At 31.5% G+C, this 14,262-nt stretch overlaps 2 protein-coding genes across 2 annotated transcripts; both read left to right on the top strand.

The window, feature by feature from the left end:
* The first annotated feature begins 3,065 nt into the window (after positions 1-3,065).
* On the top strand, positions 3,066-4,654 carry LOC145956495 (F-box/LRR-repeat protein At1g06630-like). The gene has a single exon (XM_083072099.1). It carries the CDS (start codon positions 3,143-3,145, stop codon positions 4,238-4,240), a length of 1,098 nt encoding a protein of 365 aa, XP_082928225.1. The 5' UTR covers positions 3,066-3,142; the 3' UTR covers positions 4,241-4,654.
* A 2,358-nt stretch (positions 4,655-7,012) lies between these two features.
* On the top strand, positions 7,013-13,080 carry LOC109802549 (kiwellin-1). Its single transcript, XM_083070208.1, has 2 exons — positions 7,013-7,505; positions 12,527-13,080. Exons 1-2 carry the CDS (start codon positions 7,422-7,424, stop codon positions 13,007-13,009), a joined length of 567 nt encoding a protein of 188 aa, XP_082926334.1. The 5' UTR covers positions 7,013-7,421; the 3' UTR covers positions 13,010-13,080.
* The last annotated feature ends 1,182 nt before the right edge of the window (positions 13,081-14,262 follow it).

Consider the following 14,262-nt stretch of genomic DNA (forward strand, 5'->3'; position numbering starts at 1 on the left):
GTCACTTCTTGAGAAACAATTCTGTGATCAATTTCTTGGAAAATGGAAACAAGTTCATTATAATACGTAGACAATGGTCAACCATGTTGTTTGGTTGAAAAAGACCGTTGATTCAATTCAAAGAGGCAAGTTTCATCTGATCAATCATAAAAGGTTTTTGATACAGCCTCCCGAATTTCATATGCAATGGGAAGCCAAATAAACCGTTGCATCGTGATGGATTCATTGAGTCAATAAGTCAACTTTTGACTCTGTTATATTCAGTAATCCATGTTCCAAGACTGGGATCTCCATGTACAAGAATTTTACATCTCCACTGATATGCATCTCCATGAGTTGAGAACGTAAAGAATAATGGGTCTCATCTAATGTAATACTTTTGGAAATGCAGAATTGTCTTGATGGACAATAATGGATGATGGTGGGTTTATAGGATCTATCATGTTTTCTCATACAAGAAAGGAGAGAAAGGAAAAAAAATAAAAAATAAAAAAAGGATCGTAGAGGTGTTTTGAAATGTAGGTTTCAAAATATGATATCAGACCTACTTCTGATACAAGGGCCATGATGGAAGGTTCATAAGGGCCGTCGATGCCCGAGTTACTGAACAGGATGTCGAAGATGAGGGATTCGTCGTTGGAGAAGATAACGATTTACGGTTCACAATAACCTTGCTTCATCGGAGAAGATGATGGATTCATCGTGGGAGAAGATTAAGGTTTTGGTTTCGGAAACAACACTCCGTATTCGCACTCCATTTTCACAAATTATCGTGCTGCATTGTGATGATGTTCTTCCTCTTTGTAAAATTTCTCAATTGCCCCTTGGTTGACTATGACTCAACTTATTAAAGTCCTGTGTCAATTTATAATTTGTTAGAGAAATTCTACGGTACCCATCTTATTTGAGAGGGTACCGGTACAGTTTTTTATATTTTATATTTTTAATAATTTATTTAAATAATATTTATGATATTTTATTTTTTTAATTTTTAAATTATTTAGTCATTTTATTTTTATTTTATATATTCTAATTTATTTGTAATAATATTATTATATATTTAAATAGTTTAATTTTAATAATTTTTTAAGTATATTTTTATCTTTTCATTTAAAATTTTTTAATTTTTATATTTTAATTTTAATAATTTTTTAAGTATATTTTTTGTCTTTTTGTCTTAAATTTTTGAATTTCTATATTGTAATTTTAATAATTTTTTATTTCTACTATTTATTAATTTTTTCTTTTTTTTAATATTTTATAATATTATTGAAATCTTATAATTTTAATCTCTATAATTTTATCTTATTTTTTATTTTATAAGTATAATTTAGATTCTTCATTTTATAATTAAATTAATCTTTTTTAAATTTTTATGAGTTTTTATATAGAAAAATGTATTGAAACCCCTCAATCTTTGAGGGTACCGTAGCAACTCCCAATTTGTTAACATGAGAATCCAAAACCCCCTCATATAAAGGGCACTGTAGCAATAGCTTATCAAATGTGTTTGATATTTCTAAAACTTTATATGGATCTTTAAAATAATTATTATTTATCTATTTTAAGGTGACTATTAGAGGAAAAAAAATAACTTTAAATTTTAGATAAATAAAAATTTAAAAAAAATATATTTTACATGGATCAAATAAATAACTTACTCATTTCACAATAACCAAAAAACTTGTTTATAAATTTTTAAATAATAAAAAAATTAAAAATAAATAAATAAAATTACAAAGATTAAAATTAAAATTGATTCATTTGACAGAAACTAAAAATTTAAGTCTTAAAATAATTTTTTTTGGAAACACTCTCGTTAAAAAAATATTTAAAAAACGTTCTCCTATGAAATATGTATTCGTTTTTAATATACAAGATATAAATTAAAATACTAGTCAAAAATAAAACATCAATTAAATAAAAATATTTTAAGATGATAACATTAAATAAATCAGTTACTTTTTATTTTATATTTGAGAGTAGTTCCCATGTATTTCTTTTCTTCTTCTTTTTTTTCTCATTTATTCGATAAGCATGGACCAGGGAGAGTATTACTTTATGAAATTCAAGGAAAAAGGTTTATTTTGAAATAACAATACTCTTATTAAAGTCTACATGTATTTATTATACACATATTAGATAATTTTTCTTTTTATCTATATATAAATTATTTACACTTAGTTTATCAATTAAAATTTACCAATAAGTTCTCATAATATTATATAATATGATAAGATAAAATATGAGAATACGATACATAAGAGTATTTAAGATATGATAAACTTTAACCTCATATCTAATCTAATGTTTATTGCTCACTAAGATAACAAACTGAATAATTTTTTTTATATTTTATATCTTATATTTAACATAAACCAATAAAATATGATATAAACTATATGCTAAAAAAAAAAAATTGTCGTTTAACTTTTAACTTAATTGATTAAATTCCCCCGAATTATAAAGAGTTATAATTTTACAATATTATTTTTATTTATGCAGTAGTTGTTTTTTTAAAAATTATTAAAAGAAAATAATACTTCAACTCTTATATATTAAACACGAAAAATTATCTAACGCGAAAATATTTTGAAAGATTCTTTTAATTTGATTTTTATTTATCATAATTATTTATAAATTAGATTTTGATATTTTAAAAATAAATTATTTAATAAAAAATTTATTGTATTATAATATAAATTATTTATTATAAATATATATATTAAAAATTATTTATATAAATTTTTAATATAATTTATATATTTAAATATAATAATTATTTATATATATATATAACTTATTATAAATTTTAATTATATATAATAAACATTAAACATATACATTACACTTAAAATACTAGTTATAATGACAAATATTTTGTTTAAGTTTCCAGAAGTACATCATTTCCCCGGAGGTCATTAAGTTCTTTTAGCAGACGTGTTCATTTCCTACATTCTTGGTATTGCTAATTTCATTTCTGATTTAAAAAAATTTTTTACCGTTATGCACCAAAAACAACTGATAGTAAAATGATAAGATAAATGATCATAATGTCGTAGGTTTTAAAAACAGTTTGTTGTAATCGAATAGAATTGGAGGCTCCTCTCAATTTGGCGCTCTCATCACATCAGGGAATTTAATGATGAACAGGAGAAAACCAGGAGAAGATAGAATAAGCATGTTATCCGATGATGTTCTGTGTCACATACTTTCCTTCCTTCCAACCAAGGAAGCCATCGCTACATCATTGTTGTCCACAAGGTGGAGATTTGTGTGGACTCTCGTTCCATCTCTTCAAATTCAGTGCTTGAAACCAATCATGAAATTTTACGACAGAATCAACACATTCTTGGATCTACGCAGAACAGAAAAAATAACAAGGTTTCACCTCAAATGTAACCGCCATGCATGTTGCTCACGTTACTTGGAAGAATGTGTTCGTGCAGTGGTTGCCAGAAAAGTTGAACAACTCTATATCTGCTTGTGCACGTGCCATAGAAGCGAGCTTTGGTTCTCTTCTTCCACGTTGTCCACATGCACCACAATTGTCACATTGAAAATTCATGGCAAATTTGATCTCGGGATTCCTTCATCAATCCATCTTCCTAGTATCAAGATTTTGGACCTAACCGTAAGCGAATGCATCCCTTTTTCTCGTATCAAAAATCTTATCTCTGGCTCTCCTTCTCTTCAACTATTTCACCTCAAGCAGCAACGGCATAAGCATCATAACGTGGAGTTTAACATCACTCAAAACTCGAGACATTGCCGACTCTTTAAAAGAAGCTGGTTTTATGGTCGTCGAATTTATGACTTGGAAATACAAAGTCATCCTCATCATAACTTTATATCAGACTATATGGAAGATCGATGGCTAAACATTGTCAAAGCCAAGGTTTATATCAAAGTGTATAAGGGAAATAAACACTCTTATGTGAAAAAAACTGTTATCAAAACTTTGCAAGGATTAAGTAATGTTGAATTTCTGTCTTTCAGATATTTGAGAGTAAATATGGACTTCACTGTTTTCGAACTTCCACTGTTTAAAAATTTAGTTGAACTTCGAATTTTTCTTAAAAAGACTCGGTCTTTATATGTGGAACTTCCTCAAAGGTCTCCCCAGCTTCAAGTTCTTCTCGCCAAGTGCCCCAAGCTTCAAGTTCTCGAATTTAATTTCATACGTCATGAGTATCAGACTAATGGTAGATTAAGGGATCAATTGTTACCATTTAACTAATTTGTCCATCTATTTTATGCCAACCCACGTTTCGTTTTCATATTATTTCTGTCATTATATATATATATAACAACTATATATATGGTTTTTTCTTCTATTGTTTCCACTCAGTTCTATTGCTAGGCTAAGTATAGCTAGTTAGATTTTTGAGTTCTTGATACCTAAAAATCACATGTTTTTTTGCAACGCAATGCAGTACAAAGCGTTTCGTCCTGTTTTCGGTAAAATAATAATAATAATAATAATAATTTTAAAAATCACGAATTTGGATCATACATGAAACCTGTCTTTCAATCCTAATTCACAATCAATTTGGTTCCCAATTTTTGAATTCATAGATTATGTCTTTCCTTCTAGGAATGGGTGAAACGGGATGAATAAGTGAGACTTAAGAATGGGGATGGAGGGGGACACAGAAAAAAATAAAAATATTTTAAATTTTTTATAATTCAGTCAAAAGTTAAATGGGGGGGAATTAATAGAAAATTTTAAACTAGAAGAAAGGAATTAAGGTGGCTGAAAGTTTTAGATGGAAAGGAATTCGTCCATTAAAAAAAAAAAAAAAAAAAAAAAAAAACTCCCACTCAAACGAGCTAGGGATTAAATTTTTGAGGAAAATTATATTTCAAAAGGAATGAATCCCAATATATTAAATACAAAATCTTATTTTATTAGAGTTTTTTTAGGTTTTTTTTTCGAAGAAAGAGTTTATGAAGAATTTTTAATTTTTTTAATTTAATTCCATTTTTATTTATTATTATTATTTATGGATTAAATATTAATATTATAAAATATCTTATTGATAAATGATTTTATGTTACAATATAAATTTTTTATCATAAATTTAAATATTTAAAATATATATCAATTCTTATATATTAAATACGAATTGTTATCTTGTGCAAAAATATTTTTAGAAAATTTTCTTTAATGAGAGAGTTTGTAGACATTCTTTTAACTTCTTATCAAATTCAATATTTATTTATCATAATTATTCATAAATTAAATATTAATATTTTAAAATAAATTATCAATAAATAAAAATAAATTTTTGCTACAATATAAATTATTTAAAATAAATTTTAAATATAATTTAAATGTTTAAAATATCTATTTATATATTTATTTATTTAAATATAATTTATATATATACAAAAATTATATTTATTTATCTATAATTTATTATAAAATTTAATTATATATAATAAACATAGATATATATTGCATATACTAAAATACTAGTTAAACAGAAATCTCTATAGAAGAAAATATTAAAATGAGAAATTAATTAAATTAAATAGATTGAAAATTAGAAAACTTAATTACGATTTATTGTTAGATAATATTAGTAATTATAAATACTTAAGAATAAGAAGTTTATTAATTAATTAGATAAATTTGGTAAATTAGTATAAAAGAATTATTAATATAAATGTACATATGAATACTTAAGTTTACTTAAGTTTATTAGACTTTTTTTTGTATAACAGCTAAATATGACTTAAATATAATAAATGATAATTATTTTTATTCTATGTAATGTTAGTATCTATGAAATATCCTTAATATAATTGTAATTTTATTTTTTTATTCTTGATATCAAGTTTCAATAATTGATAATATAAGAAAAGTATTTTTTTTTTAGTTGAGATTTGCAAAATTAAATAATGCTAACTAATTTTTTAATTAGTATAAAAATTAGTTAAATTCAAACCTTCATGAAAATAGTTTTGGTGTTCGACAAAAAATAGATTTGATAATTAGGCCCAAAAATATTGGATTTTTTAAGGTAATTTTAATATTATAATTTTTTGTTATTAATGATAAGATTTTATTTCAAATACGATCTTCTATAACGGATTTATTTTGATATCCTTTAGAGAGGTAGTTTGCATTAGGAAGCAGTCGGCCTACTCCCGATCTTTTGGTATCTCCTCTCAGCTCAACTTTCAGCGTGTTTTCCCAAAGATCTCGAACAAGGTCTCTTGACAAAACCATCTCAAAATTTATCTGGATGATAAACTTGTCCTCCAGTCCTAAGCCTAGAAGGCAAAAAGACTTGAGTAATAATTACAACGCTTGACATGCCTCAACAAAATCATCTCAAAATTTATCAAAAAAAAGATATTTAAATAATATATATAATTAAGGACAAAAAAATTATTATAAACCAGAGAGACTAAAATTAAAAGTAAATAAAATTATTAGGGAAAAAAAGTATTTAAAACTTCTTTTTAATATAATCAAAGTGGATAGGCATTTAAAGTGTGAGATAAAAAAATGGAAAATGATGTGCATGTTGTTGTCATTGATTACAAGAGAATGACATGAAAAATATTACAATTCAATAAATAATTATATTAAATTAAAAATAGTTGGTACAACATAACTATTTAGTAATCAATCATACTATTATAAAATTAAAGAAAAATATAATTATTTAATATGTATAATTTTTCTAAATTGACAACTAGAAACTAATATTTATTAGCGGTGCATGCCTTAACACTAATTAAATTGACTTCATATATATCCAGGTACGTCTTATAATATATCCACTGGGTTAAGAAACTTTGTTACACGTGTAATATTATTAAAATTGCATAATTTATTCCAATTATTTTACCTTAAATTTTTATTTAAATTAAAGTCACGGCCCTCCAACCCGCACGTAAGTTCACTAGCACATAATCAACTTTAATAATTAAGTATGAAAAAATTTAAACTAAATTATTAAGAACATAAGGTAGCGGAAATGTAACCAAAATATCATATTATAATGGAAAGACAATAGACAAAACAGAGGCCTTTAGCTTCAACTTTCAAATATTACTACTGACAACAATTACAAAGGATATTTCATGCCATAGTAGAAGCCTAAAACTCGATTGGAAATTTACTTTACGGCACGTACAGGGATATCCAATAATGAAAATAAATAAATATAATATATGTTTTTTGTTGCCTCAATTCATTTTAGTATTGAGGCATGGAAGCTAGCATTGGATGCTAGCAGTGGTAGTAGCAATAAAACTCCTCTTTTTAAAATAATATATAAAACAATTAAAAGACAAGATGGAGAAAGAACGTTACATCTTACACCTATAAATTTCCATCTAAACGCCACCTTTTCATCAAGTATTCCTAGCAAAACAACATAGAAAAAGAGAACATATACAAAATGAAGGTTTCTACTTCAATAGCATCCCTTGTTCTGGTGCTGATTGTGCTTTCAACAAATTGTTTGTGTTCTGAAGCACAACATGTTAGACAGCTGTGGGCAGCTGTGGCAGGCGGCCAGCACCGAAATACTTTCGGTGATTTTTTGAATTTTTAATTAGCGGCGGGTCCCACATGATAATAAAATAATATTAAAAGTTTAGGAGAAATTACGAAAATGCCATTGGGACTTTCCTATAAATAGGGAAGCTGAAAATCATAATTTTCATCCCAAATCTTCTTCTCTTCTCTCTTCCTCTCTTATACACCTTGAGATCTGTTCTCGGTAGTAGTAGTCTCCTAATAGAAAGGAGTAAGTTATAGAGAGAGAAGTGTTGTAATTTCCTCCCTTTCAGTAAATAATATTTTTACTGTGGTTATTTTCTCCCTTGTCTCTTTTTTACTCATCTCTTATTTTAGCTGTGAGTAACTATTAAGCCTACTCTGGACCTAACAGTGGTATCAGAGCCACTAGGTTGTTTATTATTCCGCTGTGGTGTACATTGGTATAGTATCGGAGAAAATTCTTAGTATGCTCTGTGGCTGCAGTATTGTCTGATCAGTCACATCAGAAAAGAATTATTCCTGTTACTGGATTTTATCATTGTTCCAGTAAGCGGTACTATTCTAGTGGAAGTTACTTAAGTCGGTTTAATAGAAGAAATTATGGCAGCAAAGTTTGAGATAGAGAAGTTCAACGGGAACAATTTTTCCCTGTGGAAATTGAAGATAAGAGCAATTTTGAGAAAAGACAACTGTCTTAAAGCAATTGAAGGCAGGCCATCAGATATTACTGATGAAAAGTGGAGAGAAATGGATGACAATGTTGTTGCCAATTTGCACTTAGCAATGGCTGATTCAGTTTTGTCGAGCATAGCAGAGAAGACAACTGCAAAGGAGATTTGGGACACGCTCGTAAAATTATACGAGGTCAAGTCACTTCACACCAGAATATTCTTAAAGAGGAAACTCTACACTCTTCGAATGAGTGAGTCCACAGCAGTGACGGACCACATCAACAATCTGAATACGCTATTTGCTCAGCTTTCAACAGCTGATTTCAACATAGTGGAAAATGAACGTGCGGAGCTTCTACTTCAGAGTTTACCAGATTCATATGATCAACTCATCATCAACATAACAAACAATAATGTTGTTGGTCGTCTATCCTTTGAGGATGTTGCCGGAGCTATTCTTGAAGAAGAGTCCAGGCGAAAGAATAAGGAAGACAGACTGGAAAGTTCAAAGCAAGCAGAAGCTTTGACGATGATGAGAGGAAGATCAATGGAACGTGGCTCCAGTGGGAGTCAAAATCATGGTAGATCAAAATCTCGAGGAAGGAAGAACCTCAAATGCTATAATTGTGGCATGAGAGGGCACATGAAGAAAGATTGTTGGCACAAGAAGAGTGGAGGAGGGAAGAATTCTGAAGCGTCAACCTCTCAAGGTTGTGTTGCTAGTACCCAAGAAGATGGAGAAATCTTGTACAGTGAAGCAATAAGTTCCAGAGGCGAAAAACAACTCCATGAATGTTGGATATTGGATTCAGGTGCAACCTGGCACATGACTCCAAATAGAGATTGGTTTTGCACTTATGAATCAATCTCAGGAGGATCCGTATTTATGGGAAATGATCATGCTTTGGAAATTGCTGGAGTTGGTACTATCAAATTAAAAATGTATGATGGTACTATTCGTACAATTCAAGGGGTACGACATGTGAAGGGCTTGAAAAAGAATCTATTGTCCATTGGGCAACTAGATGATCTCAAGTGCAAGATCCACGTTGAAGGTGGAATCTTGAAGGTAGTTAAAGGCAATTTGGTGGTGATGAAAGCTGAGAAGATCACATCAAATCTATACTTGCTTTTGGGAGAAACGTTGCAAGAAGCAGATGCATCAGTTGCAGCAATAAGTCAAGAAGAGGCAACGATGATGTGGCATCGTAGACTAGGACATATGTCAGAGCGAGGCCTGAAAATTCTTGCGGAACGTAATCTCTTGTCAGGGCTTAAAATGGTAACCTTACCATTTTGTGAGCACTGTGTGACAAGCAAGCAACATAGATTACAATTTGCCAAAGTAACTACAAGGAGCAAACACATACTTGACTTGATCCATTCTGATGTTTGGGAATCACCAGAAATTTCCATGGGAGGAGCAAAATATTTTGTATCATTTATTGATGATTATTCCCGGAGATTGTGGGTGTACCCAATCAAGAAGAAGTCAGATATGTTCCCAGTATTCAAGGAATTTAAAGCACAAGTAGAACTTGATACTGGAAAAAGGATTAAGTGTTTAAGGACAGATAATGGAGGAGAATATATAGATGGTGATTTTCTGGCATTCTGCAAGCAAGAGGGTATTAAAAGGCAATTTACAGTTGCTCATACACCTCAGCAGAATGGGGTAGCAGAGCGGATGAATCGAACTCTTCTAGAAAGGACAAGAGCTATGTTGAGAACTGCAGGATTAGCCAAGTCTTTCTGGGCAGAAGCAGTCAAAACTGCTTGTTATTTGATCAATCGCTCACCATCAACAGCAATTGGTTTAAAGACACCAATGGAGATGTGGAGTGGAAAACCATCTAATTATTCTTCATTACATGTGTTTGGATGTCCTGTGTACGTGATGTACAACTCCCAAGAAAGAACAAAGCTGGACCCAAAATCCAGGAAATGTATATTCTTGGGTTATGCTGACAATGTTAAGGGGTATCGCTTGTGGGATCCCACTGCCCGCAAGGTTGTTGTTAGCAGGGATGTAGTCTTTGCAGAAACTGAACTGCAAAAGGAGCAGGAGAATGACAGCACTATCAAAGACACCAGTATAGTGGAGATAGGAGGAAAGTCTAAAAAGGATGACACCTCTGAAGCAGAACAAGAGCATGAGGAACAAGAACCAGATGAAGCCAATGATGAAGAAGTTCAACAAATAAGACGTGAGAGAAGGAGACCATCTTGGCATTCAGACTATGTTATGGCAAGTCATGATGCGTACTGTCTCTTAACTGAAGAAGGAGAACCATCAACTTTTCAAGAGGCGTTGAGGAGTTCTGATGTTTCTCAGTGGATGGCAGCAATGCATGAAGAAATAGAGGCCTTACATAGAAATAAAACATGGGAACTTGTTGATCTTCCAAAAGGTCGAAAAGCCATTGGTTGCAAATGGGTCTATAAGATCAAACGTGATGGCAATGATCAAGTGGAGAGATATCGTGCAAGATTGGTGGTTAAGGGATATGCTCAGAAAGAGGGCATTGATTTTAACGAGATATTCTCGCCAGTTGTTCGATTAACCACAATCAGAGTTGTTCTGGCTATGTGTGCTGCATTTAATTTACATCTTGAGCAACTTGATGTAAAGACTGCTTTTCTTCATGGGGAACTCCAAGAAGAAATATATATGCTCCAACCAGAAGGCTTTAAAGAACAAGGAAAAGAAAACTTGGTTTGTAGGTTGACCAAATCTCTGTACGGTTTAAAGCAGGCGCCAAGGTGTTGGTATAAGAGATTTGATTCCTTCATTATTAGCCTTGGTTACAACAGACTGAGTTCAGACCATTGTACGTACTACAATAGGTTTGATGACAATGATTTCATCATCTTGCTGTTGTATGTGGATGACATGTTGGTGGTAGGCCCCAACAAAGATCAGATCCAAGAATTAAAGGCACAATTGGCTAGGGAGTTTGATATGAAGGACTTGGGACCGGCAAACAAGATTTTAGGGATGCAAATTCACCGAGATAAAAAGGATAGGAAGATTTGGCTTTCTCAGAGGAATTATTTACTGAAAGTCTTGCGGCGCTTCAACATGCAAGACTGTAAGCCAATTTCTACCCCACTTCCTGTCAATTACAAATTATCCTCAAGTATGAGTCCTAGCAATGAAGCAGAGAGGATGGAAATGTCTCGAGTGCCATATGCATCAGCGGTGGGAAGCCTTATGTATGCCATGATTTGTACGAGACCAGACATTGCACAAGCAGTGGGAGCGGTCAGTAGGTTTATGGCAGATCCTGGTAGAGAGCATTGGAATATTGTAAAGAGGATCCTTAGATATATCAAAGGAACCTCAGATGTTGCATTATGTTTTGAAGGATCGGAGTTTTTTTGTCAAAGGCTATGTTGATTCAGATTTTGCAGGAGATCTGGATAAAAGAAAATCTACTACTGGTTATGTGTTTACACTTGCTGGAGGAGCAGTGAGCTGGTTGTCTAAGTTACAGACTGTTGTAGCTCTATCTACTACAGAAGCTGAATACATGGCAGCTACGCAAGCATGCAAGGAAGCAATTTGGATTCAAAGGTTATTGGAAGAACTCGGGCACAAGCAGGAGAAAATTACTGTGTATTGTGACAGTCAGAGTGCCTTGCACATTGCAAGGAATCCAGCCTTTCATTCCAGGACAAAGCACATAGGAGTTCAATATCACTTTGTTCGTGAAGTAGTAGAAGAAGGAAAAGTGGATATGCAGAAGATCCATACAAAAGACAACATAGCAGACGTAATGACAAAGCCTGTCAACACTGACAAGTTTACATGGTGTCGATCCTTATTTGGCCTATTGAAGACATAAGCAACATGAAGTATCAATGGTGTGAAGATATGATGAACTTAATCATAATCTTCAAGTGGGAGAAATGTTAGACAGCTGTGGGCAGCTGTGGCAGGCGGCCAGCACCGAAATACTTTCGGTGATTTTTTGAATTTTTAATTAGCGGCGGGTCCCACATGATAATAAAATAATATTAAAAGTTTAGGAGAAATTACGAAAATGCCATTGGGACTTTCCTATAAATAGGGAAGCTGAAAATCATAATTTTCATCCCAAATCTTCTTCTCTTCTCTCTTCCTCTCTTATACACCTTGAGATCTGTTCTCGGTAGTAGTAGTCTCCTAATAGAAAGGAGTAAGTTATAGAGAGAGAAGTGTTGTAATTTCCTCCCTTTCAGTAAATAATATTTTTACTGTGGTTATTTTCTCCCTTGTCTCTTTTTTACTCATCTCTTATTTTAGCTGTGAGTAACTATTAAGCCTACTCTGGACCTAACACAACAGTGTCGTCCAAGTGGCAGAATCATAGGAAAGAAGCCTCCTCCAGGAGAATGCAACCAAGAGAATGATTCAGATTGTTGTGTACAAGGCAAGATGTACACAACATACAAATGTTCTCCAGCAGTGTCAAGCCACACCAAGGCTCAACTCACACTCAATAGTTTTGAAAAGGGTGGAGATGGAGGTGGCCCTTCAGCATGTGACAACCAGTACCATTCTGATGACACACCAGTAGTTGCACTCTCCACTGGATGGTTCAACAACATGAGTAGGTGTCTCCACAACATCACCATCACTGCAAATGGGAAGAGTGTGCTGGCCATGGTGGTGGATGAGTGTGACTCCACCATGGGATGTGATCAAGACCATGATTATCAACCTCCTTGTTCCAACAACATCGTTGATGCCTCCAAAGCTGTCTGGAAAGCCTTAGGTGTGCCTCAAAGTCAATGGGGTGGATTACAAATTACTTGGTCTGATGCTTAATGTAATGCTACAATACTAGTACATGCCTTCTACTCTCTACCTGTTCTGCTTGTGTTCTTTTTTCTAGTGTATCATGCATTCAAATTTAAAGTAGTTATATTTTTTTCTAGTGTTCTTTTTTTCTATATCTACCAATTGTTAACCGAAGTACTAGTTAAGGCTATTTCTAACTATGGTTGGTTTAGGTAAAAATGATAGGTCTTGCATCATTGTTCGTCCACTGATGTTATATTAATTTCAGTAACTTAAGCTTATTAGGACACTTGCCGGGAAATTCCATAATTAAGGAGTCATATTCTTTAAGAAAAATTTGTAACTCAACAAAATTATTAAATAATGGAAGATTAAGAGTATAAGAACTAATGTGATCACTAAAATATTTCAAGACAGAAATTCAACATTACGTATATCCATGAAGAATGTTGGAAGTTGTTTCTTTCATATCAAAATAGTGTCAAATAAACCTTGGCTTTGTCAACGTTTGGCCAACGATAAATCTGCATAGAATCTGAAATAAAATCATAATCCTATTATATTTTGTGTTCTGCATAAGGCCAAGAATACATTAAGTCTGTTGTATTGCTTCATGATTGATTTGAAGCACTCAATGTGAAGAGATGGAACAATAGTCTACATAATTCTCCACCTTTTAGAAGACAAAGATGTAGCAATGACTTCTTCGGTTGGAAGGATATATATTGTTGTTAAAAACATATAAAAAAAATTAGCAGTACAGGTACAGCAATGAGAATTTGTATTTTTCCCATCAAATTGAGTCGGACATGTACAATTTAGTTATCATGCTTAAATATTATATCAACCGTAGTAAATATTATATCAATATTAAAATTTAGAATTTCACCCAAAAAAAAATCTTTAAATTTAAGATCGTGATAAAATAATTTAGAAGATTCCAATGATTTTTGAATAATTTTAAAAAACCATGTTTTCAATATAAATGTTTACACATAAGAGTAAATATATGTCAAGTTTCTCTTAAGATGTGATTTTTTTTTCTTATTTCAATATTATAAATTACTCAAATGTTATGCCTACACTGAGACATGCATATTATCGAAGCAACATAAAGGGGACTACTACTGCTCTTCCAACAAGGAACCCTACAAGTAAGTTTCATTAAGTTCACTTCATTTGAAAGATGGATTCATAGACACTTGAAATCAACATCTACTTCGACTCTCATGAAACACTTAGAGTATTATCTTTGAGGTTGATTTCGATCTGTGAAAATC

This window comes from Cajanus cajan, chromosome 3 (assembly GCF_000230855.2).
Source record: "Cajanus cajan strain Asha chromosome 3, NIPB_CcT2T_4, whole genome shotgun sequence".
Lineage (NCBI taxonomy): Eukaryota > Viridiplantae > Streptophyta > Magnoliopsida > Fabales > Fabaceae > Cajanus > Cajanus cajan.

Bases quoted from the DNA above. Each gene is read 5' to 3' on its own strand.
- LOC145956495 (XM_083072099.1), top strand. From the start codon at position 3,143: ATGATGAACAGGAGAAAACCAGGAGAAGATAGAATAAGCATGTTATCC.
- LOC109802549 (XM_083070208.1), top strand. From the start codon at position 7,422: ATGAAGGTTTCTACTTCAATAGCATCCCTTGTTCTGGTGCTGATTGTG. The intron at 7,506-12,526 runs GTTAGACAGCTG...CTAACACAACAG, and splicing joins TGTGTTCTGAAGCACAACAT to TGTCGTCCAAGTGGCAGAAT.